Source organism: Rattus norvegicus, chromosome X, assembly GCF_021556685.1.
Source record: "Rattus norvegicus strain SHRSP/BbbUtx chromosome X, alternate assembly SHRSP_T2T, whole genome shotgun sequence".
Classification (NCBI taxonomy): Eukaryota; Metazoa; Chordata; class Mammalia; order Rodentia; family Muridae; genus Rattus; species Rattus norvegicus.
The window spans coordinates 140,318,822-140,343,212 of record NC_141554.1 but is presented as its reverse complement, the minus strand read 5'-3'; the positions used below and the strand labels follow the sequence as shown (position 1 = coordinate 140,343,212).

The 24,391-nt window shown below is 44.2% G+C and overlaps 1 protein-coding gene and 1 long non-coding RNA gene across 3 annotated transcripts in view; one reads left to right on the top strand and one right to left on the bottom strand.

The window, feature by feature from the left end:
- Positions 1 to 17,088, bottom strand: part of LOC102550607 (uncharacterized) — a 178,937-nt gene extending 161,849 nt beyond the window's left edge. The window contains exons 1-2 of one of the 2 annotated variants that reach the window (XR_015646771.1): positions 16,723 to 17,088; positions 2,765 to 2,827 (exon numbers count right to left, since the gene is read on the bottom strand). This is a non-coding gene — a long non-coding RNA (uncharacterized LOC102550607). The remainder of the gene's footprint in view (positions 1 to 2,764; positions 2,828 to 16,722) is intronic. The other variant, XR_015646772.1, reaches the window with a different exon arrangement.
- A 97-nt stretch (positions 17,089 to 17,185) lies between these two features.
- Positions 17,186 to 21,025, top strand: Magea14 (MAGE family member A14). Its single transcript, NM_001024895.1, is given in 4 exon segments — positions 17,186 to 17,232; positions 18,563 to 18,656; positions 19,405 to 19,473; positions 19,807 to 21,025. A coding segment is annotated over 1 exon segment (903 nt). The 5' UTR covers positions 17,186 to 17,232; positions 18,563 to 18,656; positions 19,405 to 19,473; positions 19,807 to 19,868; the 3' UTR covers positions 20,772 to 21,025.
- Positions 21,026 to 24,391: the final 3,366 nt, after the last annotated feature.

Sequence of the window (24,391 nt, the reverse complement as noted above, 5' to 3'; positions counted from 1 at the left end):
TTGGATATATTTCTCTATTTACATTTCGAATGTTATTCCCCTTCCTGGTTTCCTGTCCATAAACCTCCTATCCCCTCCCCCTTCCCCATAAGGGTGTTCCCCCCATACAGCCCTCCTTACTGCCCCCCCTGACATTCCCCTACTCTGAGGTTCCAGCCTTGGCAGGACCCAAGGCTTCCCCTTACACTGGTGATCTTACTAGGATATTCATTGCTACCTATGAGGTCAGAGTCCAGGGTCAGTCCATGTATAGTCTTTAGGTAGTGGCTTAGTCCCTGGAAGCTCTGGTTGCTTGGCATTGTTGTTCATATGGGGTCTCGAGCCCCTTCAAGTCTTTCAATCCTTCCTCTAATTCCCCCAAAGGGGTTCCTGTTCTCAGTTCCGTGGTTTGCTGCTAGCATTGACCTCTGTATTTGACATGCTCTGGATGTGTCTCTCAGGAGACAGCTATCTGGTCCCTTTCAGCATGCATTTTTTAGCTTCATATGAGAGCTTTCTTAGTCCTTGAATTTGTGGTGTAGCTATTGCTTCACTGTCTTTAAAAAATGAAAGCTCCAGTGTCTAAAAATTATATTATAAATCATTCCTATGCTTTTTAGCAGATGAAATCATTTGTGGTCAATAACTAAATAGTGCTTCTTGAAGGAAAATATTGAGAAGGGACTATTCTTCAGCATCTAGACTTGTCTTGATAAACTGAATAGACCACACATTTGCCACCCTGCTGATTGGCTTCATTCTTGCCTCTTTTGATTCTGGTCCTTAATGCCATCCAGACCCTTCAGAATTTCTAAATCTTTCTACCACTTTGGAAAGTGAGAAACTCTTCCCATGGTAGTCAGGAAGAACTGACGTCTCTGCTCTTGGGCATGGCTCCATTATGTCTTCTCAATATGTAAGGCTAAAAGTACAGAGTCTTCATGGCTGTCAGGACAATGAGTACCTGCTCAGGCAGGTACCTTTCTCCCTATCTGTTCTCTGAGCAATTGTCTATTCCTACAATATACCTCCTCCTCCAGGATACATTCTCTTGGTGACAAGCTCATGATTGGAATGTGGAACTCTGACCCACAATCCATATGGCAACTCAGATTAAGACAGTAGAAAAGAAATTCGCCACCTTATTATTTTCCCTATTTTCCTTAGGGATAGCCGAACATGCTTACAACAGTGGCTTGGGTTTTAAATTTAGATGGCCTTCCAGTTAACAAGAACTGAATTGTTGAATGCTTTATGTATCTGAAACCTATGTGATGGACGTGTAGTAGTAAACAATGTGGATACTATGTTCTTTTTTTTTTTTCTGTTGTGAGGTTTCTCTGGAATCTTATGATAACTTTCCAATTATGAACAAACCAAACAAGACTAGGCATGTGAACTCTGGAGTGATGACTGGCAGAACATGTTCCACATGTCTCCACAGTGTGGCCCTTCTCTTTAATTTTGGTTCTTTGTTTCGTTGAGAGTGCCTCTGCCTCTAGGAAATATGCATTTTCATCACAAACACATGCTATATACCATTTATCACCATCTTGTCATTATGAAATTTTCTCAGTGGCCAACCTTTCAGATTTCTTTTTTTTTTTTTTTGGTTCTTTTTTTTCGGAGCTGGGGACCGAACCCAGGGCCTTGCGCTTCCTAGGTAAGCACTCTAACCACTGAGCTAAATCCCCAGCCCCAACCTTTCAGATTTCTAAGAGGGGAAGTACACACTGCCTAACTTTCATGGTGAGATGAAAGAAAATGTATTCCTGTTAACCACACTTAGGGAATAGAATTTTCCAGTAATAGTGAAACTGACTGTCACTGAAAAAGAGGCACTCTCTACTAAAGAAGTCTTTTAAAAGATTTCTTTAAAATGTAACTTGCATTGTTTACGTCTGATTTATATTTATAGTTCTGACTATATTTATATTTAACAAGTGATTTTCCAGCAGAAACTTAACTAAGATGTGCCCCATATTTACCAAAGATTTCCCTCATATTGGCTTTTAAAATGATGGATATGAGGGGTAAAAATTAACCACTGATCAGTTTTCGTTTGCTGTGAGTTCTAGGTATGTGGCTCTGAGTATACAAACTATTTTATTTTCAATTATGAGTGTGGGTTTGCACATGTGAGTGCAGTGCCTGTGGCGGCCAGAAGAGGGCATCGGATCCCCTGGAGCTGTAGTTAACAGGAGGTTGTGCGCTGCCTGAGGTGGGTGTTGGGAGCTGAACTTGTGTGTTCTGTAACAGCAGTATGTGCTCTTAACCACTGAGTCATTTCTCCAGCCTCAGACAGGCTTTTTTTTTTTTTATCTGAAGAGAGAGCTGTTTTCTTGAGAGAAGTTGGCCTGCAGCTCATGATGCTTTAATGAATCCCCAGACATTGAATCTAAAAGATTTTTATTAAGCTTTGAAGCTTTTGGAGTTTCTGCTCAACTGAGGTCAGTGCTGGTAGAGTGTCCCCTAGCTACATGCCCTGATAGGCACAGCCTCTTGGTATATTGTCTTAATGGCTAGCGGAACTGCCTCCTGTTCCTCCCCTCCCGTGGTTGTCACTGCTCCAGAAATACCCCAAAATGGTACTAAATGATGTGCAAACACACCAGATGGATTGCTAATCTCTTTCTATGGCTTCTTAATGGTGCATTCACAGCCCCTTGGAGCAAACTCAATTTCTCTCTGTGCACTCTATTTCCACTTTTGCAATTTCAGAAGAAATCATTTTGGCAAACATATTTTGTGACTTGGATGAGAGGTAATTTATACAATTGCTTACCTACTACAACACCAAGCTGCAACTTCAGTCACAGGAGGATGGATAGCTATTCATCAGTCACAGCTGAAACACATAAAAGGATGTGAACCTTTTTATGTAGCCAAAGCTAAGAATGAAGGGACTACTCAGAGAAAATCTTGTTTCTTTGGGGTGGGAGAGCAGCAAATAGCATAAACCAAAGTCAGCACTTTGGTGGGTTGTTTCTTGTTGTTGTTATTGTTATTGTCGTTTTGGTTTTGTTTTTAATGTTTTTTTTTAAAAACAGAGTCTTTTTGCTATATTCTCTATGTAAACCAGGCTGTCCTCAAATTCGGAGACACACCTGCCTCTCCCTTTGGAGTACTGGGATTAAAGGTGTGCACCACCATGCCCAGGGCAAAGTCAATATTTTGGATTTTAACTTTAGGTTGCCCACTGAGTCTTAAAGAACTACGCATGAGAAAGCAGGGTGTGGATGGCTAGTACTTGCTTCCCTCAAGCATCAAAGTAGGCTTAGAATACATAGCGATTTCCAGGTAACCCATGGAAACAAGAACTTGTCAATAAACAAAGAAACAAACTACAAATGAACCCAACTGAGAGCCTAAAACTTGAATTGAACAAATGCCACAGAATTAAGAGCAAGAATTGCCAGGTCATCTGGGATAGGGGTGTAGCTATAGCTTGAATATTTGGGGTGATTGGGCATAGGGGTCATGATGAGACATGGTCAGTTCCATAGTTGGGTGAGTTGTCTCCTTCCCTGTATCTGTTCTGGTAAGGGGAGCCATGGGTACTCCCAAGGGAATCCTGTATTTACTCAGATGTTGTTTTATATTTCAGACCTATAAGAATTTAAAGTCATATCTATATACACTGCCCCCCCAACATGCGTGCACTTTGGACAGAAGAGCTCCCATCTCAGGATGAGAGAGTGTCTGTTCATGACTATGGTTACCCATTAAAGTGACAGGAACCTTAAACATCTCAAATGCTTCTGATAGTTGGAATCATACCGCTAGACTTAGGACTCAGAAGCCAGGACTTCCTTTTTAGCTCTCCCAAGCGATTCCAATGTGCTCACTGTGTTAAGCAGTTGAGAAGGATGAAGGGTTGAAGGCAGTGGGCTTTTAAGATCAGTGCTGAGTGGAATCATCTGGTGATTACTGCTAGCATATGAGAGGATCATGGATTACAGAGGCATACCTTTCCATACATGGATACAATGTACTTTGTTCATATGCATCCCCACTACTACTTTTCTTATCATTCTCTCTTCTCTCCTCTTTCCCCCTTTCTGTATTCATAAGAGCTGGGAAATATTGTTGAAATTAATGATTAGGGCCTGGATTTGGTAGACTTAGGCTTGCTCTTCAGCCCCATATAAATCTCTATATGGAGACTCATGCCTGTAATCCAAGCACTCGGGACATGGAAACAGACAAATTAAAAATTCAAGGTCTATGGCTAGAGAGATGACTCAGCAGCTAAGAGCACTGACTGCTCTTCCAGTGGTTCTGAGTTCAATTCTCACCAACCACCTGGGGGTCCACAACCATCTTTAATAGGATCCCTCTTTTGGTGTGTCTAAAGACAGGTACATTATACTCACATAAATAAAATAAATAAATAAAAATTCAAGGTCTGACATCCTTAGTCATCAGGGAAATGCAAATCAAAACAACCCTGAGATTCCACTTCACACCAGTCAGAATGGCAAAGATCAAAAACTCAGGTGACAGCAGATGCTGGCGAGGATGTGGAGAAAGAGGAATACTTCTCCTTTGTAGGTGGGATTTTAAACTGGTACAACTACTCTGGAAATCAGTCTGGAGGTTCCTCAGGAAATTGGACATTGAACTACCTGAGGACCAGCTATACCACTCTTGGGCATATACCCAAAAGATGCCCCAACATATAAAAAAGACACGTGCTCCACTATGTTCATAGCAGCCTTATTTATAATAGCCAGAAGCTGGAAAGACCCCAGATGCCCTTCAACAGAGGAATGGATACAGAAAATGTGGTACATCTACACAATGGAGTTCTACTCAGCTATCAAAAACAGTGACTTCATGAAATTCATAGGCAAATGGAATGAACTAGAAAATATCATGCTGAGTGAGGTAACTCAATCAACAGAAAAACACAATGGCATGCAGTCATTAATAAGTGGATATTAGCCCCAAAGCTTGAATTACCGAAAATGCAATCCATGGAAGACATGAAGCTCAAGAAGGATGACCAAAGTGTGGATGCTTCTCTCCTTCTTAAAAGGGGGAACAAAAATATCCATAGGAGGGCATATGGAGGCAAAGTTTAGAGCAGAGAATGAAGGAATGCCTGTTCAGAGCCTGCCCTACATGTGGCATACACACACACACACACACACACACACACACACACACACACACACACACAGAGTCACCAAGATTAGATAAGATTGATGAAGCTAAGTAGTGCATGCTGACAGGAACCGAATATAGATGTGTCCTGAGAGACACGGCCAGAGCATGTCAAATACAGAGGTGAATGCTAACAGCAAACCACTGAACTGAGAACAGGACCAACGTTTGAGGAATTAGAGGAAGGATTGAAAGAGCTGAAGGGGCTTGAAACCCCATAAGAACAACAATGCCAACCAACCAGAGCTTCCAGGGACTAAACCACTACTCAAAGACTATACAGGGGCTGACCCTGGGCTCCAACTGCATATGTAGCAGATGATGGCCTTCTTGGGCACCAATGGAAGGAGACGACCTTGGTCCTGCCAAGGTTGGACCTCCAGTGCAAGGGAATGTTGGGGGTGGCGGTTAGGGGGTGGATGGGGAAGGGAACACCCTTATTAAAGGGGACGGAGAGAAGATAGGGGGCTTATGGACAGAAAACCGGGAAAGGGAATAACATTTCAAATGTAAATAAAGAAATATCCAAGAAAAGAAAAAAGAAAAAAAATTCAAGGTCTGGTTGTGACTCAGAGGATATAGAACTTAAAGAGGTCACCTCCTGTAGTAGGAACCTCAGTGGAGCCAAAGGGACACAACCCAACCACAAAATCTTTGGCTCAAAATTTATCCTTTCTACAAGAAACACCGGGATGGGGGATGGAACAGAGACTGAGTGAATAGTTAAGTAATAACTGGCCCAACTAGAGACCCATCCCATGTGTAAGCAACAATCTTTTACACTATTAATGATACTGTTATGCTTATAGCTGTCTTCTGAGAGGCTCCACCCAGCAGTTGACTCAGATGGAGGCAGAGACCCACAGTCAGAGAGTGGATGGCGCTCAGGGACACTTATGGAAGAATAGGAGGAAGGATTGTGGGCCCCCAAAGGGGATAGGAACTCCACAGGAAGACCAACAGAGTCAACCAACTTGGACCATTGAGATTCTCAGAGACTGAACTAAAGTACATACATGGCTTGGACCTAGGCCACGTCACACATATGTAGCAGATGTGCAGCTTCATGTGGGTCCCAAACAACTAGATCGGAGGCTATCCCAAAGGCTGTTGCCTATCTGTTGGGTATGTTCTAGCTAGGCTGCCTTGTTTGGACTCAGTGGGAGAGGGTGTGCTTGGCTCCACAGAGACTTGAAATCCCAGGGTAGGGGGGATACCAAGAGAAGTCCCACCATCTTGTAGGAGAAGGGAATGGGGGAGGATTTTGGGGGGGTGACCAGAAGGGGAGCAGTGAGAGGGATGTAAAGTGAATAAAACAAACAAACAGACAAACAAATGAAAGAAAACTATCAATAACCCCTTGAAATCATCCCCGTTTTCTGTCTCTAAGTACTCTCCTAGCAGAGGTACTTCAGATTCTTCGGCATTGGTGGTTCATTCAGTGCTCAAAATCCCAATGTGATGACTAAAAATATTCCATTTTATAGAAGGCATCTGTCTTGGTCCCTAATAGCTATTTGTTTCAGATTCAACTTCCTCCATGACAGGTTCTCTGTAACCCTGACTCACTGACCTCCCCTCAGAAATATATAGCCGTAACTATCTGCTATGGTATGATATGACTAACTGCTTTTTTGCTTCGGTAACCTGCTTGTGCAGACATTCAAAGTCCTTTTTGACATTGCCATGACTACCTAATCTTGGCAGAGCAGAATGGCCCCTGGCTTGCTTGTGGAGATACTCAAGGGCTCTGTGAGGTTTTTGCCTTTAAAAATCCCTTCCCTTGAAACCCGCGGATCCCTGCCCCCAGCAGCTCACTGCTCCCAAACCCCGAGGGAGAGAGAGCTCACCGCCCAGACAGGTGGGCACTCCTGAGACTGCAGAGCGGAAGAGACCACCAACACTGCCCACGCCTGCCCACATCCCTGGCCCAAGAGGAAACTGTATACGGCCTCTGGGTTCCTGGAGATGAGGGCACAAGAGCAGCAGGTCCCCTGCGTCTGAGACACCACCGGAACCTGAAGGGACCGGCCAGATAAACAGTTCTCTGCACCCAAATCCGGTGGGAGGGAGAGCTAAACCTTCAGAGAGGCAGACATGCCTGGGAAACCAGAAGAGACTGCACTCTGTCCACATCTCTGACGCCAGAGGAAAACATCAAACGCCATCTGGAACCCTGGTGCACAGAAGCTCCCAGAAAGGGCTGCCCCCGAGGAGAGCTCATAAGCAACACCCCAAGAGCAAACTTGAGCCTCGGGACCACAGGTAAGACAAACCTTCCTGCTCCAAGCAACCTGCCTGGTGAACTCAAGACAAAGGCCCACAGGAACAGCTGAAGACCTGTAGATATGAAAAACTACACACCCGAAAGCAGAACACTCTGTTCCCATAACTGGCTGAAAGAAAACAGGAAAACAGGTCTACAGCACTCCTGAAACACAGGCTTATAGGACAGTCTAGCCACTGTCAGAAATAGCAGAACAAAGTAACACTAGAGATAATCTGATGGCGAGAGGCAAGCGCAGGAACCCAAGCAACAGAAACCAAGACTACATGGCATCATCTGAGCCCAATTCTCCCACCAAAGCAAACACGGAATATCCAAACACACCAGAAAAGCAAGATCTAGTTTCAAAATCATATTTGATCATGATGCTGGAGGACTTCAAGAAAGACATGAAAAACGCCCTTAGAGAAACACAGGAAAACATAAATAAACAAGTAGAAGCCTACAGAGAGGAATCACAAAAATCCCTGAAAGAATTCCAGGAAAACACAATCAAACAGTTGAAGCAATTAAAAATGGAAATAGAAGCAATCAAGAAAGAACACATGGAAACAACCCTGGATATAGAACACCAAAAGAAGAGACAAGGAGCCCTAGATACAAGCATCACCAACAGAATACAAGAGATAGAAGAGAGAATCTCAGGAGCAGAAGATTCCATAGAAATCATCGACTCACCAGTCAAAGATAATGTAAAGTGGAACAAGCTGCTGGTCCAAAACATACAGGAAATCCAGGACTCAATGAGAAGATCAAACCTAAAGATAATAGGTATAGAAGAGAGTGAAGACTCCCAGGTCAAAGGACCAGTAAATATCCTCAACAAAATCATAGAAGAAAACTTCCCTAACCTAAAGAAAGAGATACCCATAAGAGGCATACAGAACTCCAAATAGATTGGACCAGAAAAGAAATTCCTCCCATCACATAATAGTCAAAACACAAAATGCACAAAATAAAGAAAGAATATTAAAATCAGTAAGGGAAAAAAGTCAAGTAACATATAAAAGCAGACATATCAGAATCACACCAGACTTTTCGCAGGAGCCTATGAAAGCCAGAAGATCCTGAACAGATGTCATACAGACCCTAAGAGAACACAAGTGCCAGCCCAGGTTACTGTATCCTGCAAAACTCTCAATTAACATAGATGGAGAAACCAAGATATTCCATGACAAAACCAAATTTACACAATATCTTTCTACAAATCCAGCACTACAAAGGATAATAAATGGTAAAGCCCAACATAAGGAGGCAAGCTATACCCTAAAAGAAGCAGGAAACTAATCATCTTGGCAACAAAACAAAGAGAAAAAAAGCACACAAACATAACCTCACATCCAAATATGAATATAACAGGAAGCAATAATCACTATTCCTTATATCTCTCAACATCAATGGCCTCAACTCCCCAATAAAAAGACATAGATTAACAAACTGGATACGCAACGAGGACCCTGCATTCTGCTGCCTACAGGAAACACATCTCAGAGACAAAGACAGACACTACCTCAGAGTGAAAGGCTGGAAAACAACTTTCCAAGCAAATGGTCGGAAGAAGCAAGCTGGAGTAGCCATTCTAATATCAAATAAAATCAATTTTCAACTAAAAGTCATCAAAAAAGATAAGGAAGGACATTTTATATTCATCAAAGGAAAAATCCACCAAGATGAACTCTCAATCCTCAATGTCTATGCCCCAAATACAAGGGCACCTACATACGTAAAAGAAACCTTACTAAAGCTCAAAACACACATTGCACCTCACACAATAATAGTAGGAGATTTCAACACCCCACTCTCATCAATGGACAGATCATGAAAACAGAAATTAAACAGAGATGTAGACAGACTAAGAGAAGTCATGAGCCAAATGGACTTAACAGATATTTATAGAACATTCTATCCTAAAGCAAAAGGATATACCTTCTTCTCAGCTCCTCATGGTACTTTCTCCAAAATTGACCATATAATTCGTGAAAAAACGGGCCTCAACAGGTACAGAAAGATAGAAATAATCCCATGCGTGCTATCAGACCACCACGGCCTAAAGCTGGTCTTCAATAACAATAAGGGAAGAACGCCCACATATACATGGAAGTTGAACAATGCTCTACTCAACGATAACCTGGTCAAGGAAGAAATAAAGAAAGAAATTAAAGACTTTTTAGAATTTAATGAAAATGAAGATACAACATACTCAAACTTATGGGACACAATGAAAGCTGTGCTAAGAGGAAAACTCATAGCGCTGAGTGCCTGCAGAAAGAAACAGGAAAGAGCATATGTCAGCAGCTTGACAGCACACCTAAAAGCTCTAGAACAAAAAGAAGCAAATACACCCAGGAGGAGTAGAAGGCAGGAAATAATCAAACTCAGAGCTGAAATCAACCAAGTAGAAACAAAAAGGACCATAGAAAGAATCAACAGAACCAAACGTTGGTTCTTTGAGAAAATCAACAAGATAGATAAACCCTTAGCCAGACTAACGAGAGGAGACAGAGAGTGTTTCCAAATTAACAAAATCAGAAATGAAAAGGGAGACAGATTCAGAGGAACTACAGATTCAGAGGAAATTCAAAAAATCATCAGATCTTACTATAAAAGCCTATATTCAACAAAACTTGAAAATCTGCAGGAAATGGACAATTCCCTAGACAGATACCAGGTACCGGAGTTAAATCAGGAACAGATAAACCAGTTAAACAACCCCATAACTCCTAAGGAAATAGAAGCAGTCATTAAAGTTCTCCCAACCAAAAAGAGCCCAGGTCCAGACGGGTTTGGTGCAGAATTCTATCAGACCTTCATAGAAGACCTCATACCAATATTATCCAAACTATTCCACAAAATTGAAACAGATTGAGCACTACCGAATTCCTTCTATGAAGCCACAATTACTCTTATACCTAAACCACACAAAGACCCAACAAAGAAAGAGAACTTCAGACCAATTTCCCTTATGAATATCGACGCAAAAATACTCAATAAAATTCTGGCAAACCGAATCCAAGAGCACATCAAAACAATCATCCACCATGATCAATTAGGCTTCATCCCAGGCATGCAGAGATGGTTTAATATACGGAAAACCATCAACGTGATCCATTATGTAAACAAACTGAAAGAACAGAACCACATGAAGATTTCATTAGATGCTGAGAAAGCATTTGACAAAATTCAACACCCCTTCATGATAAAAGTCCTGGAAAGAATAGGAATTCAAGGCCCATATCTAAACATCGTAAAAGCCATATACAGCAAACCAGTTGCTAACACTAAACTAAATGGTGAGAAACTTGAAGCAATCCCACTACAATCAGGGACTAAACAAGGCTGCCCACTCTCTCCCTACTTATTCAATATAGTTCTTGAAGTTCTAGCCAGAGCAATCAGACAACAAAAGGAGGTCAAGGGGATACAGATCAGAAAAGAAGAAGTCAAAATATCACTATTTGCAGATGATATGATAGTATATTTAAGTGATCCCAAAAGTTCCACCAGAGAACTTCTAAAGCTGATAAACAACTTCAGCAAAGTGGCTGGATATAAAATTAACTCAAATAAATCAGTAGTAGCCTTCCTCTACACAAAAGAGAAACAAGCCGAGAAAGAAATTAGGGAAACGACACCCTTCATAATAGACCCAAACAATATAAAGTACCTCGGTGTGACTTTAACCAAGCAAGTAAAAGATCTGTACAATAAGAACTTCAAGACTCTGAAGAAAGAAATTGAAGAAGACCTCAGAAGATGGAAAGATCTCCCATGCTCATGGATTGGCAGGATTAATATAGTAAAAATGGCCATTTTACCAAAAACAATCTACAGATTCAATGCAATCCCCATCAAAATACCAATCCACTTCCTCAAAGAGTTAGACAGAACAATTTGCAAATTCATCTGGAATAACAAAAAACCCAGGATAGCTAAAACTCTCCTCAACAATAAAAGGACTTCAGGGGGAATCACTATCCCTGACCTCAAGCAATATTACAGAGCAGTAGTGATAAAAACTGCATGGTATTGGTACAGAGACAGACAGATAGACCAGTGGAACAGAATTGAAGACCCAGAAATGAACCCACACACCTATGGGCACCTGATTTTTGACAACGGAGCCAAAACCATTCAATGGAAAAAAGATAGCATTTTCAGCAAATGGTGCTGGTTCAACTGGAGGTCAACATGTAGAAGAATGCAGATCGATCCATGCTTATCACACTTTACAAAGCTTAAGTTCAAGTGGATCAAGGACCTCCACATCAAACCAGATACACTCAAACTAATAGAAGAAAAACTAGGGCAGCATCTGGAACACATGGGCACTGTAAAAAATTTCCTGAACAAAACACCAATGGCTTATGCTCTAAGATCAAGAATCGACAAATGGGATCTTATAAAACTGCAAAGCTTCTGTAAGGCAAAGGACACTGTGGTTAGGACAAAACGGCAACCAACAATTGGGAAAAGATCTTTACCAATCCTACAACAGATAGAGGGCTAATATGCAAAATATACAAAGAACTCAAGAAGTTAGACCGAAGGGTGACAAATAACCCTATTTAAAAATGGGGTTCAGAGCTAAACAAATAATTCACAGCTGAGGAATGCCGAATGGCTGAGAAACACCTAAAGAAATGTTCAACATCTTTAGTCATAAGGGAAATGCAAATCAAAACAACCCTGAGATTTCACCTCACACCAGTGAGAATGGCTAAGATCAAAAACCCAGGTGACAGCAAATGGTGGCAAGGATGTGGAGAAAGAAGAACACTCCTCCATTGTTGGTGGGATTGCAGACTGGTACAACCATTCTTGAAATTAGTCTGGAGGTTCCTCAGGAAATTGGACATTGAACTACCTGAGGATCCAGCTATACCTCCCTTGGGCATATACCCAAAAGATACCCCAACATATAAAAAAGACACGTGCTCCACTATCTTCATAGCAGCCTTATTTATAATAGCCAGAAGCTGGAAAGAACCCAGATGCCCTTCAACAGAGGAATGGATACAGAAAATGTGGTACATCTACACAATGGAATATAACTCAGCTATCAAAAACAATGCCTTTATGAAATTCGTAGGCAAATGGTTGGAACTGGAAAATATCATCCTGAGTGAGGTAACCCAATCACAGAAAAACACAGATGGTATGCACTCATTGATAAGTGGCTATTAGCCCTAATGCTTGAATTACCCTAGATTCCTAGTACACATGAAACTCAAGACGGATGATCAAAATGTGAATGCTTCACTCCTTCTTTAAAAGGGGAACAAGAATACCCTTGGCAGGGAATAGAGAGGCAAAGATTAAAACAGACACAGAAGGAACACCCATTCAGAGCCTGCCCCACATGTGGCTCATACATATACAGCCACCTAATTAGACAAGATGGATGAAGCAAAGAAGTGCAGGCAGACAGGAGCTGGATGTAGGTCTCTCCTGAGAGACACAGCCAGAATACAACAAATAGAGAGGCAAATGCCAGCAGCAAACCACTGAAGTGAGAATAGGACCCCCGTTTAAGGAATCAGAGAAAGAACTGGAAGAGCTTGAAGGGGCTCGAGACCCCTTATGTACAACAATGCCAAGCAACCAGAGCTTCCAGGGACTAAGCCACTATCTAAAGAGTGTACATGGACTGACCCTGGACTCTGACCTCATAGGTAGCATTGAATATCCTAGTAAGAGCACCAGTGTAAGGGTAAGCCCTGGGTCTTGCTAAGACTGAACCCCCAGTGAACTAGATTGTTGGGGGGGGGAGGGCGGCAATGGGGGAGGGTGGGGAGGGGAACACCCATAAAGAAGGGGAGGGGGAGGGGTTGGGGGATAAAAAATCCCTTCCCTCACCTGCTCCCCGTCTTCATGGGGTAGCCTCAGAAATTGCTCTTCTGCTATCAGTCTCAGTAAATTTAAATTACTAAAATCAGGTTCAGTCTGTGGTCCTTTCTCTGGGTCTCAAACTCCATAAAACTACCATCAGGTGTCAACTCTTAGTCTTCAAAGAAGACCTGACACCTTATCAATTCTATTATGTTGATACTGAAAAGATCTGGCTATCCTTAAAGCACCTTGCTTAAACTCTGCCTCAAACAGTTCAGGATTTCATGGTAGCTCAATTGCCTAAAAATGTAGACCAGGACCCAAGACATGGATTCCATATGGAGAACCAGGGGAGGAAATTCTCCTGCCTCATAAGTCCCCATATCATCACCTCAAGTACCTCCTTCTCCACCTCCATCCCTGAAGTCGCCAAGGCCTCGGACTCTGCCTGAGACTTGTTTAATTTTATATTTCTCTTTGCTCAAAAGCTAATTAAGAATGAAATGAAATCTGCAAAACAACCATTTCTTTTTATAAATATTGAGGTTTCTGGTCAGAAGGAAAAGTAAGACTAAATAAAGACGAAGTTAGGAACCAATTTGGCCTTTATTTAGAGTGGGAAGAAAAGCTGCATACCTAAGACAAGAATGGCAATTTCCCACCAGTTGCTCATGGAAGCAGCAATATTTCCAAAGAGACGAGGAAGAAACTGTTTCAGGGCATCTTCAAGAGGATTAGAAATGACCAAATGAGCAATAGAATCCTCCACAACACCTGAGCAATGCATGTCTGAAGGGAACCTTCTGTCAGGACTGGAGAATGTTTTCTCCTGGATCTGAGACTCAAATGTGTTCACTGGTGGAGGGGAGAGTCCAGAATGACAATTTCTCTGTTTAGTATGTCTGTCATCATTTGTGGGTTTCCTGCACTGTGACAAATCAAATTTGAAATGACCCAGAAAATTCCTACAGTGCGTAAGATATCTGACATAGTGAAGTGGAGAAGAAAACAAATGAAATGGTTTTATAGATTTACAATGGCCTGTGGGGGACAAACAAGAAGAACAGGTTATTGTTTGGTGTTGAGAGACAGTGATGTTGGCTGCATTGTAAAGGATGGTCATAAAACTAAATTCTCAGGACTTACTTGTTGCGCTCTGACGTGAGTGCTGGAAAGAAAGAAGCCTTACAAAGTTCTTGGAGGAAACACTTTTCAAGTCATAGAGTGACCTCCAAGGTCTTGATGAGGAAATCAACTGATGCAAAGAGCAGGAAAGAGGCTAAAGGATCTTGGATAAAACAGCATTGTCACAGATGTGCAGGGTTCTTCTAACATCTGGAAAAGAAAACATTTGCACTTGAAGTCCACTCTCATTGGACCAGCATGAACCACAGAACAGAATGTGTTAACTGGATGTACTGATGTCACGTGGTATTCATCTGGAAATAGACATGGGGAGAGTAGCTGGAATCAGGTTAAGCAGACACAACTGGCGAGAAGGCTTAATGAAGCAGGAGGCTAAAGCGTTCAGGCCCAGAGTTAGATATTTTGACTTGCAGGTGTATGGGGGTAGGGTGGGGTGGGGGCCTAAAGGGCACTGGAGTTTATTTCTTTGGAATAAAGTCTAGCAGGGTTCCAGGAAGTGAGGAAAATAAAGAATGGCTTGGAAACTGAAGCGAGGGTAGACTGAGGAAATCCATCCACACACAGAAGATTGCCACAATGCAGTTCTGCCTCTTTTGTCAGCCCTGTGCACACACGGCACAGTCCAGTATGAATGGGGCATGCTTCCTGTTCAGCAGAAAGGGAGTGCTGGGAGGGAGAGTCTGGACCATGGAGACTAAAGTTCATAGAGCACAGGGTCTACATTTTAACTGGAGCCAAGGTAGAAGCAATGAAAGAACACAGAGGACACCTCTGAATGCTCCGTTCCACTGCTAGCATGCCAGGATAGCTCTGGGCATATTTTCAGATGTGACAGCGCCATTGGGCCTCATAGGATGAGAGAAGTCATCAAAGGTCACTACTTGAGGTATGTGAAAAAGAAGGAGTCATGTGGACACCTAAAGTGGACAGAAGTCTCCTAACATGCATAGGGTGATCCCACCTAACCCAGCTGTCCCTATGTTGTGCAAACATTTTACCTCATATATGGACTATGGAAGTGGGAGACAAGCTCTGAGGCCCTTGGTGTGCAGAGGGCCCAAGTCCCTTCAGAGTCGAGCTGAGAGCTGGAGGGTGGCCTGAGGAAGCATCACTTCCAGGTAGAGGTTCAGCAAACCATGCACCTTCCCAGAATGGCAACAGAGTGGGACTCGGTTGTATGAATCACATTTGTGGCCCTTCTGGCTTCGGGGAATCTATAGTAGCCAGGCACTGGCTGCCTTGATTAGACAGTGCCACAGTTACCTGGAGTCAAGGTGAGAGCTTCCTGTGGTCTGTAGATAGTCTGATCCATGCAGAAGGACTAAAATGAATGAAGCTGCTCCCATGAGGTAAGCACGGAAGAAGGATGTGACCCTCAGACATACATGAGTCCCCACCCCCACTGTGCATCCCAGGACTCTGCCCACAGTCCTCTGGTCTGTTTCAGGGACAAGATGGGGGCTGGAGTGGATTATGGAGGTCCCAGCCCAGATACACAGGCCTTGCTTGATCCAGCAGCAGCCATAGAGTTGTCCCTACACCTAAAAGGGGCTGACTTCTCAGCATAAGCCCTGTGTAGATCTTTTTTTCCCAAACCTCATCCATGATTTGGGGACCATTTTGTGAGCCTGGAGCTTGGAGGATGCCTCCCTGGCTGCTCCTCCCCTTCCCTTTAGCATTCCTGGGAAACTAAGAACCATTTTGTGAGGTTTCTGGAAGGGAAATGACCTTGCCATGCTTCCTGAGTGGAGGTGAGTGCTTAAGGAGGAAAGAAATGGACCTTACAGGAGAGCTGGTCACCAAATGAGGCAGCTGGTGCCTGAGGTCAGCCTATAAACAAGTGGAGTCCACATTACACTTCCCTGACTAGGCACTCTGGAAGGCACTATGTTTAGTCTTTCCCTGGAAGAAAGCCTGCCCATATAGCGTGGACTGTAGAAGCTCGGCTATGGTTAGAGGGACCCCAAGAATATATAGTTCAGTCAGTGTGGAGTGTGCTTCCCCAAATGTGGTCTTGTGGAAACAACCTCCTTCCCTTCCCTCTAGTCTGTAGGGGTGGAAATCAGCCCATGGGGTCTATCTTAGAGGTTCCCAGAGAGGAGGGGACAAGTGACTTTCTTGGTCAATTTGCAAATCAGAGCCTCAGAGCCCAAGCTAAGAGTCAGCTAGTTTGTATCTTATAGAGGATCCTACAGCAAAGCGTGAATGTGGGAATAAGCCCCCTCAAGCCTCTGCTTCATCATCTATGATAGAATCCATGTCCATAAAGACATCTGGGAACTTGGGGGCCTTGGAGCCATTTTGTGAAGTACCTGAAAGGAAACAGCCAGGCCGCTCATCCTGAATCCAGGAAGTTGAGGTTCTCAGAGCCACCTTGGGCATTCCTACATCCGGGGACTTGAGCTGGCAGATAGAAGCAGCACCGTGACTATCAGGGTGCGCGCTTTCTGAGTCCAGGCGAGTTTTTAGGGTTGTTTGAAGGCCCTTTTTGGGATAGAATGTTGGTAGGTTTTAGGAGTGGATAGTCCAGTGTTGATACTGGCTAAGGTGCCACTAAAAGGGACTTGATAGTTGTCATAAGCGCCTTGCTAGGAGCCAATTTCACAGGTCTGACAGCCATGGCACACGCGCGCGCTGTGCGGGGGGTGGGGGGTGGGGGTGGGTCTCTTCCTGCATCCAGGAAATTGAGATTCTCAGAGCCACTTTGTGACGTGAGCGTTCTTGCATCCGGGAACTTGGGCTGGCGGTTAGAAGCAGCCATTTTGCGACGTGTGACGTGACTATCAGGCTGCCGGTTATGCCGCTGCTCTTTCTGAGTCCAAGTGAGTGTTTTTAAGGTTGTTTGAAGGCCTTTTTCGGGATGGAATGTTGGTTTTAGGATAGAATAGTCAACCAGTGTTGATACTGGTTAATATGTCACTAAGAGGGACTTGATAGTTAGCATAAGCGCCTTGCTGGGAGCCAATTTCACAGGTCCAAATGCCACGGGATCCAGATGGACACATTCTACTGAGAGGGTCTCACAGTGTTTTAGCTGTAATGAGCCGGGAGAACACAGCACCAAACAGGCCCGTTTGCCTGAATCAGCCCATTGCCTAGCCAGTTACTATAGAGACAAAAAGGAGTGAGTTTTAGAATTTAGGTTATCCATAACAGTCGCTTTGCATTCATGGTATTTGTGGACAGTAGAAGCCCCATTCTATCTAGGACACAACCGAATGGTATCCCCATTACTATGTACTTTAGAGAATAGGCCTACACCACACCCTCACCTAAGGCTCAGGCATGGGAACATTTTCCGGTTTCAGAAAGCCTCGAGGCCCCAAGCCAGACACCAGACAGATAGACTGGAACAATCAAGCTACATTGTGTCCTTTTGGCAGCTAAAGAAACAAAACCTAGGCTAACTTGAGGTATTAACCCTTCCTCAGGCTTCCACATCCATCTCCTAGGATTTGACAGTGTGGGAGCCAAGGCCTTAGGTTATTGCTGCTTATAGGATGCCTAAGTGTTCACTTGCTGGGATAAGCCCCTTCCCATTCTTTTACATACAAAAGAAGTTCCAGGAGGGGAGGGCCAGTCTCTCAGAGGGAAGGTGACAGACAGCTAGTGGGTTCTGAATTAATGCATCCTGACACCTAGTATGGCCCAATTTAAAATATAATAGCATCCTTGCCGTGGAGAGCACACATGGGCCTCTGTATCCTGGGATGGATGCCTTGAGGAGTCAAAACTGTCCCACTGTGCTTTTGCTTCAGACTGTGGTGTGAGAATGAGAAAGAGTATTTATCCTGGGAGTATCCTCAGACATAGGGCTAAGGAACCAGGACAACCAAAGAGGTGCAATAAAACCTCTGATAAAAGCCATGCAGAAAGGTTCCAGGTCTGCAGCACAGAACGTTAGTGGGTGTCCACTGTAGACCAATAATGCCATCTGTGACTTGTGGTTTCAGTGTAAGTTGATGTTCAGAGGGGGCTTGGCCTGAAAAATAGAACTGAGGGTCTGAATGAGGTGTGTGGGGGAATCAGGCGAAAGAAAATCTTCAGAATCTGCAAGAAAATGCAGGGCCTTGTCCCTTTTGCCAGTCTCGTGAAGCCCATGCCCAGGTAGATCCAGAGGCAATAAATCTTGACTTCTGTCTTCTTTCTCAGAGATGTGAGCCTGTCAAATCTGCAGTACAACTGGAACCCAGAGTGTGCCTGTCATCTGTGTCAGAGGAGGTATCAGTTTTGACCAGGAATCCAGGTAAGCTATCATGGTTGAACATGAACATGTGAAGAGGGCCTCGTTCCCCAAACAGAAGACTTCATAAAGCATGTGTGCCCCTGTTCCAATGCCTGGGGAGCCCTGAGTGGGTGGGGGGAGCAGGGGTGGCAGAGGTGGGTGGGGTGGGGTGGGGGTGAGGTTGGTGCTGGCCCATGCCTTGCATGGAAAGCAGGGATCTCAAGATGGAGAGCTAAGATGCCACTCAGGTGGACTTTGGGAACTCTTATCTCAGAAGAAATGAGCCTAGGACAGGTGGCCATCACTGCAGAACCCGCACAGGGATGATGGACTCTGTTACAGGCTCAGTTCTCCTGACAGGATTACAGGATCTCAGAGTATAGAACTTCACCAGAGTGGGAGTCCTGCTTTGAACATAGTTCTTGGCTTAGTAGGCACCTGGGAAGTTTCAGGAGAGGATCCCAGGGCTCCAGTGAAGGAAACTCCACTCCAAAGCACAGACAGTGGCTCCTCAAGACACTTTCTCGAGGCACTGTCACACAAACAGTCCAGAGCAGGCCTGTCAGTCTGAGGTTCCTGCCAAGGTTCCAGGCAGGAGTAAAGGGGGCTGACGGGCCTGCTTCAGGTGTGAGGACACATGGTGAGAGTTGAGAGTCCTTTCCTCCATACAGAGTCCTCACTACCTACCCGCCTTCTGAAGGGCTGTGGGAAAAACGAAGGCATTTGGGGTGGATTCCTTCCCCTCTCCTGTGTTCTGCCTTTCTCACAGAAAGCCTCTTGCTATAAGAACCTGGACAGTAAAAGCACGTGGAACCGGTTGACCTAACCATTCTTCAAGGTGAGAATTGAGCTGTTGTACTGTTGTAACACAAATGAACCACACTGAAATTGGCTACCTCTAAGTGACTCCTGAACAGCTACTAGGAGATGGGAATTGCCCTCACTGCCTTCTGCTTCACCTCAGAGACACAGAAATTTGCTCTGAGAATAAGAGGAGGCACGCACAGGGGATGCCATGTCTATTCTTCCTTGAGGCCATCAGAGGTACATTCAGGAACTTTGTCCCTTGGTCTTAGAGCAACCCCTAAGCAAAATCCTGTACCATGGGATTTTGTGAGCTGCCCAAGGGACAACTTTCAGAGTCCACTCACTTTTTTCCTTTCTCCCTCAGGCCTGTGAGTTCATCCCTGTCAGCTGCACATTTTCCTGCTTCTGTTTCCAAAGAAACCCAACATGGATCCTCCCGAGAACAGCCAGAGCGCCAACCTGGACAGCACTCAGTTTGAAAGAGAGACAAAGGATCTGGAGGGTGCCCAGGTCCCCAGAGTTGAGGCAGAAATAGAGACCGTTGCCACCACCTCAGAGAATGGTCTAGATTCATCCCAGAGTGCTCAGAGAACTTCCGAATTCTCTGCTGCCATAAACTCCCCTGCAGAAGTACCATCTGTTGGGGCCCCTGGCGGCCCAGTAGGAGAAGCATTTGGCCCTGACTCCTCTAGACAGGATATGCTCAATAGTAAAGTGATCGATTTGATTCTGTTCTTGCTCCTTAAGTACAGGAGAAAGCAGCAGACATGTAAGGCAGAGATTCTGTATATGGTCATCCGAGGTTATGAGGAGCACTTCCCTGTGATCTTTGCTAAGGCATCTGACTGCTTGAGGCTGACATTTGGCCTTGAGATAGTAGAAAGAAACCCCCGTGTCCACTCCTACTCTCTTGTCCATGCCCTTGGGCTCACCTACGATGGGATGCAACATGGTTTCCCAGGCGTACCCAAGACAGGCTTACTAATCATCGTGCTATGCATCATCTTCATAGAGGACAATTGTGCCAGTGAGCAGGTGCTGTGGCGTATACTGAACAACGTAGGGCTGTATGCAGGGAGAGATCATTTCGTGTATGGGGACCCTGGGGTCCTCATTACTGAGCATTTTGTGCAGGAGGGGTATCTAGAATGCAGACAGGTGGCAGACAGTGATCCTCCTACCAAAGAATATCTGTGGGGCCCGAGAGCACATGCTGAAACCACCAAAATGAAACTATTGAAGTTCTTTGCCAGCATCGTTAAACAGGATCCCAAATCCTACCCCACTAGGTATGCAGAGGCTTTGAAAGATGAAATAGAGAGGGCCTAGGCCAGGTTCACCCAGCAGATGGTACTATGCTCTGACTAGCACACATTCTAGTACACTGGCCATTCCCATCCAACATCAGGTCAGGCAGCGTCTTCGTACTGTACCCTCATTTGAGAGCAGGAAAGAGGGGACTGTGAACCATTCCATTCTTCCTGTACTGTGACTCGGGGTTTCTTGTTACAACTTGTTGCTACTTTTACTGCAAGGCTCATTAAGTGGACAGTTTTAAGTTCATAAATGTCACCAATAATGCACTTACCTTTGTTGCTTCATTATTTTATTATTTTACAAGTGAGAATGACTTATGTCTGATTTCTAATATACTTCAAGATACCGTGGCATTCTAATAGGAACTACCCAGGCATTTTTCTGAGAACTAGATAAAATTATTTTGATTGTTGTATTAGTTTTAGTCTCCTGTTCTGGTTAGCTAATTAACATGAAAGCGAATGTAAGGTGAACACAATCTCTTTCCCAGGCCTTCACTGAGCACCAGCTGCTCTGTGCGAGGTCCTGTGTTGGCAGGGAGACTGCAGAAAAGGCTTATCCATCCTTTACTGTGAAAAGGTGAAGTTCAATTGCAACAGCCCTGTGAGCAAGACAAGTGAGAATTTCTTTTCTATCATAAATATAAGTACAGGAAGGCTGCAGAGGGGTCCCCTGGGGTCAGTAGTCTCTTGTCAGTGGCATAAACTAAGGCAGTTATAGCTCTTAGAAATATTTAGCCAGGGCTAGATCCTTGGGAGGTGTGAATGAGTCAGGGCTGAGAGAAGGGGAAACTACTCTGAGCTGTCACTGCTGGTGACATGGAGGACCCAGGCTGGGGTGTTACACAGTGACTGAATAGGTGAATAATATTCATGGTCAGGGAAGTTGTATCACTACCGAAGCATGCACAGAGGAATCCTTGCCCTGGTGCTAGAGTTACAGATGAACAAAACACGTGTGCAACATGGTTTTGCCCCACCCTCAGTATAAGGGATTCCTCACACATAGGGTAGGACCATAGGAATGTAAACCTTAGAACTTCGGAGGTCCTCTTCTGCCTTCCCGCTCAGAAGAGACACAGCCAACTGCCAACATCACTGTTTGTATTGTTGTGCAGTGTTGTGCACTGTTGTATTAGTGTTTTGCCAACATGTGAAGTATACCACATGTGACCCTGGTGTCCCCAGAGGACAAAAGTGGGTGCCAGAGTTAACGGTGGTTGCTAATCTCCACTGGGAACTGAATCTCCTCTGCAAGAACCCCAGACAGATTGCAGTTAAAAAATCATTTGTGCATGTGTCTGTGAGTGTGAGGGTGGATGAGTGCATGCCTGGGTGTTTGTGGGGCATGCCAGCGGACATATTTCAGGTTGATTCTTCCTTTCCCCTTGTGATGGTAGAATTTCAATTGTTTCTGCTGCTGCCCTCTTTCTCCTTCTGCTCCGTAGAAAGTGTCTGTCTTTCCTGAGCTCACCTTAAGGAGTGCTCATATTTTTAACAAAATTGTTTACCAAACCTCTACTACGACAAAAATCTGCCAACTACTACCTTTTCCTACATTATGTATTTCAATACAGACTACAATTTAAACGTGCTGAAAATCTTTTTGGTAAACTTAAAAAGATTCTTGTAAGCTTCAGGAAACTCACTTGGATCTACATCTCATGGGTCAAGTGGATTCCATGCCAGATAAGTACTTCTGCCATTCAATAGCCTAAGTTCCCTACCTGTTGCCTATTCTAGAGGGTGAGATTCCTCCCGTTTCCTGGTTTGGGGACTCCCCTCCCCAACCACCAAGACCAGGGGCTAAAGGTTTCAAATGTATACGTAAGCAAAAGGCTCTCTCTGAACCTATTTAACTTTTATTTTCTATCTCTAATATGTATATGTGTGTTTCAGCATTCTGCCAAGCCTGGGTGTGTACTCAGAATCTGCATCCAGGACCACTCCAGAGAAGCTACCCACAGGTGCTCCGGTCACAGATGCCCCTTCTGGGCCTACAGATGGTCCACAGAGCCTGGACAGCAATGAAAGAGGCATCTCACCCAGGACTTGACCAGCATCCCAATTTTCTTAGGTTTCCCCAAAGAGAATGTTGCCCCAATGTCAGCAGGAAGTAATTAAAGAACAGGACTTCCTCAGTCCTGCTCCACCGTCAACCCTTCCCAATTCCTCATTTCTAATTAAACAAAAAATGGAGGGATATTGGCTTATAGACAATTCTGCTAGGCTTTGCCCAACAGCTACCTAGCAACAGCTTGCATCCTGGCCCTCTAAGTGCCAGCAAGTGAATATAAAGAGAACTGCTTGCTATCCCAGCCCTGCTTCCTTCTTTTTCCACTCTCTTTTTCTCTCATATGTTCCTGGTCAGCCTCTCTCTCTTCCTCTCTTCTCTTTTTGTCCTTCTCCATCCCTTTCTCTGCTTCTACTACTTCCCAGGTCCACACTTCCTTCCCCTTAATAAATGTGTTGTATACTAGGCCTGTCACATGGTGTGATTCCTCAGAGGGAAACCTTGGCAGGGCCTGCCAGATGTTCCCGCTGCCACCTTATTATACTCCTTTATATTTCATAACAGTTCTGTCTCTGGGAGCCCCCAAGGGCCTAGGTAAGTGGATTCTGTTGTTCTTCCCCTGGAGTCCCTACCTGCTTTCAGTCCCTTAGTCCTTCCCCCAACTCTTCCATAAGACTCCCTGAGCTCTATCTAATGTTTGGCAATGGGTCTCTGCATTGCTTTCCAATGGCTGCTGGGTGAACTCTGTAAGAGGAGAATTATGCTAGGCTCCTGTCTGCAAATATAGCAGAGTATCATTAGTAGTGTCAGGGAATGGTGCTTGCCCATGGGATGGGTCTCAATTTGGGGCAATCACTGGTTGGCCATTCTTTCAGTCTCTGTTCTTTGTCCCTGGTCATCTAGTAGGGAGGACACATTTTGGGTTGAATATATTGTGCATGGGTTGCTGTCCTTATGCTTACACTGGGAGTCCTTCCTGGCTGCAGGAAGTGGACACTTCAGAATCTATATTCCCTACTGCTAAGAGTCTCAGCTAGAGTTGCTCCCAAAGACCCCAAGGGTTCCCTCCATGCCAGGTCTCTGGCATGTCCTAGCAATCACCCGCCCCCCCACCCCGCCACCAACTACTATTCTCTCTCATGCTCTCCCTATTTGTGATTCCCCCACTCCATCCCCTTTCCCATCCCCCTCCCATCAATTTCCCTTCCTCCCTCCACCTCCCATAACTATTTCATTTCTTCTTATGAGGAAGATTCAAACATCCTCCTATAGGCCCTCATTGTTACTTGGTTTCTTTGGGTCTCTTGACTTTAGCACAGTTAACCTGTACCTTATATCTAATATCACCAATAAGTGAGTGTATAGCTTACATGTCCTTTGTGTCTGGGTTACTTCACTCAGGATGATATTTTCAGGTTCATTCATTTATCTGCAAAATAATATCTTCATTTTTAATAGCTGAATAGTATTCCTCTGTGTAGATGTACCATATTTTCTATTTTATTTCCGGTAAGAAAATTTTATTTAAGGTTTTCAAATAAGTAGTGTTCTTATAATACCTTTAGCTTCTAAGATATTTTTATTAGATATATTTCTTTATTTACATTTCAAATGTTATT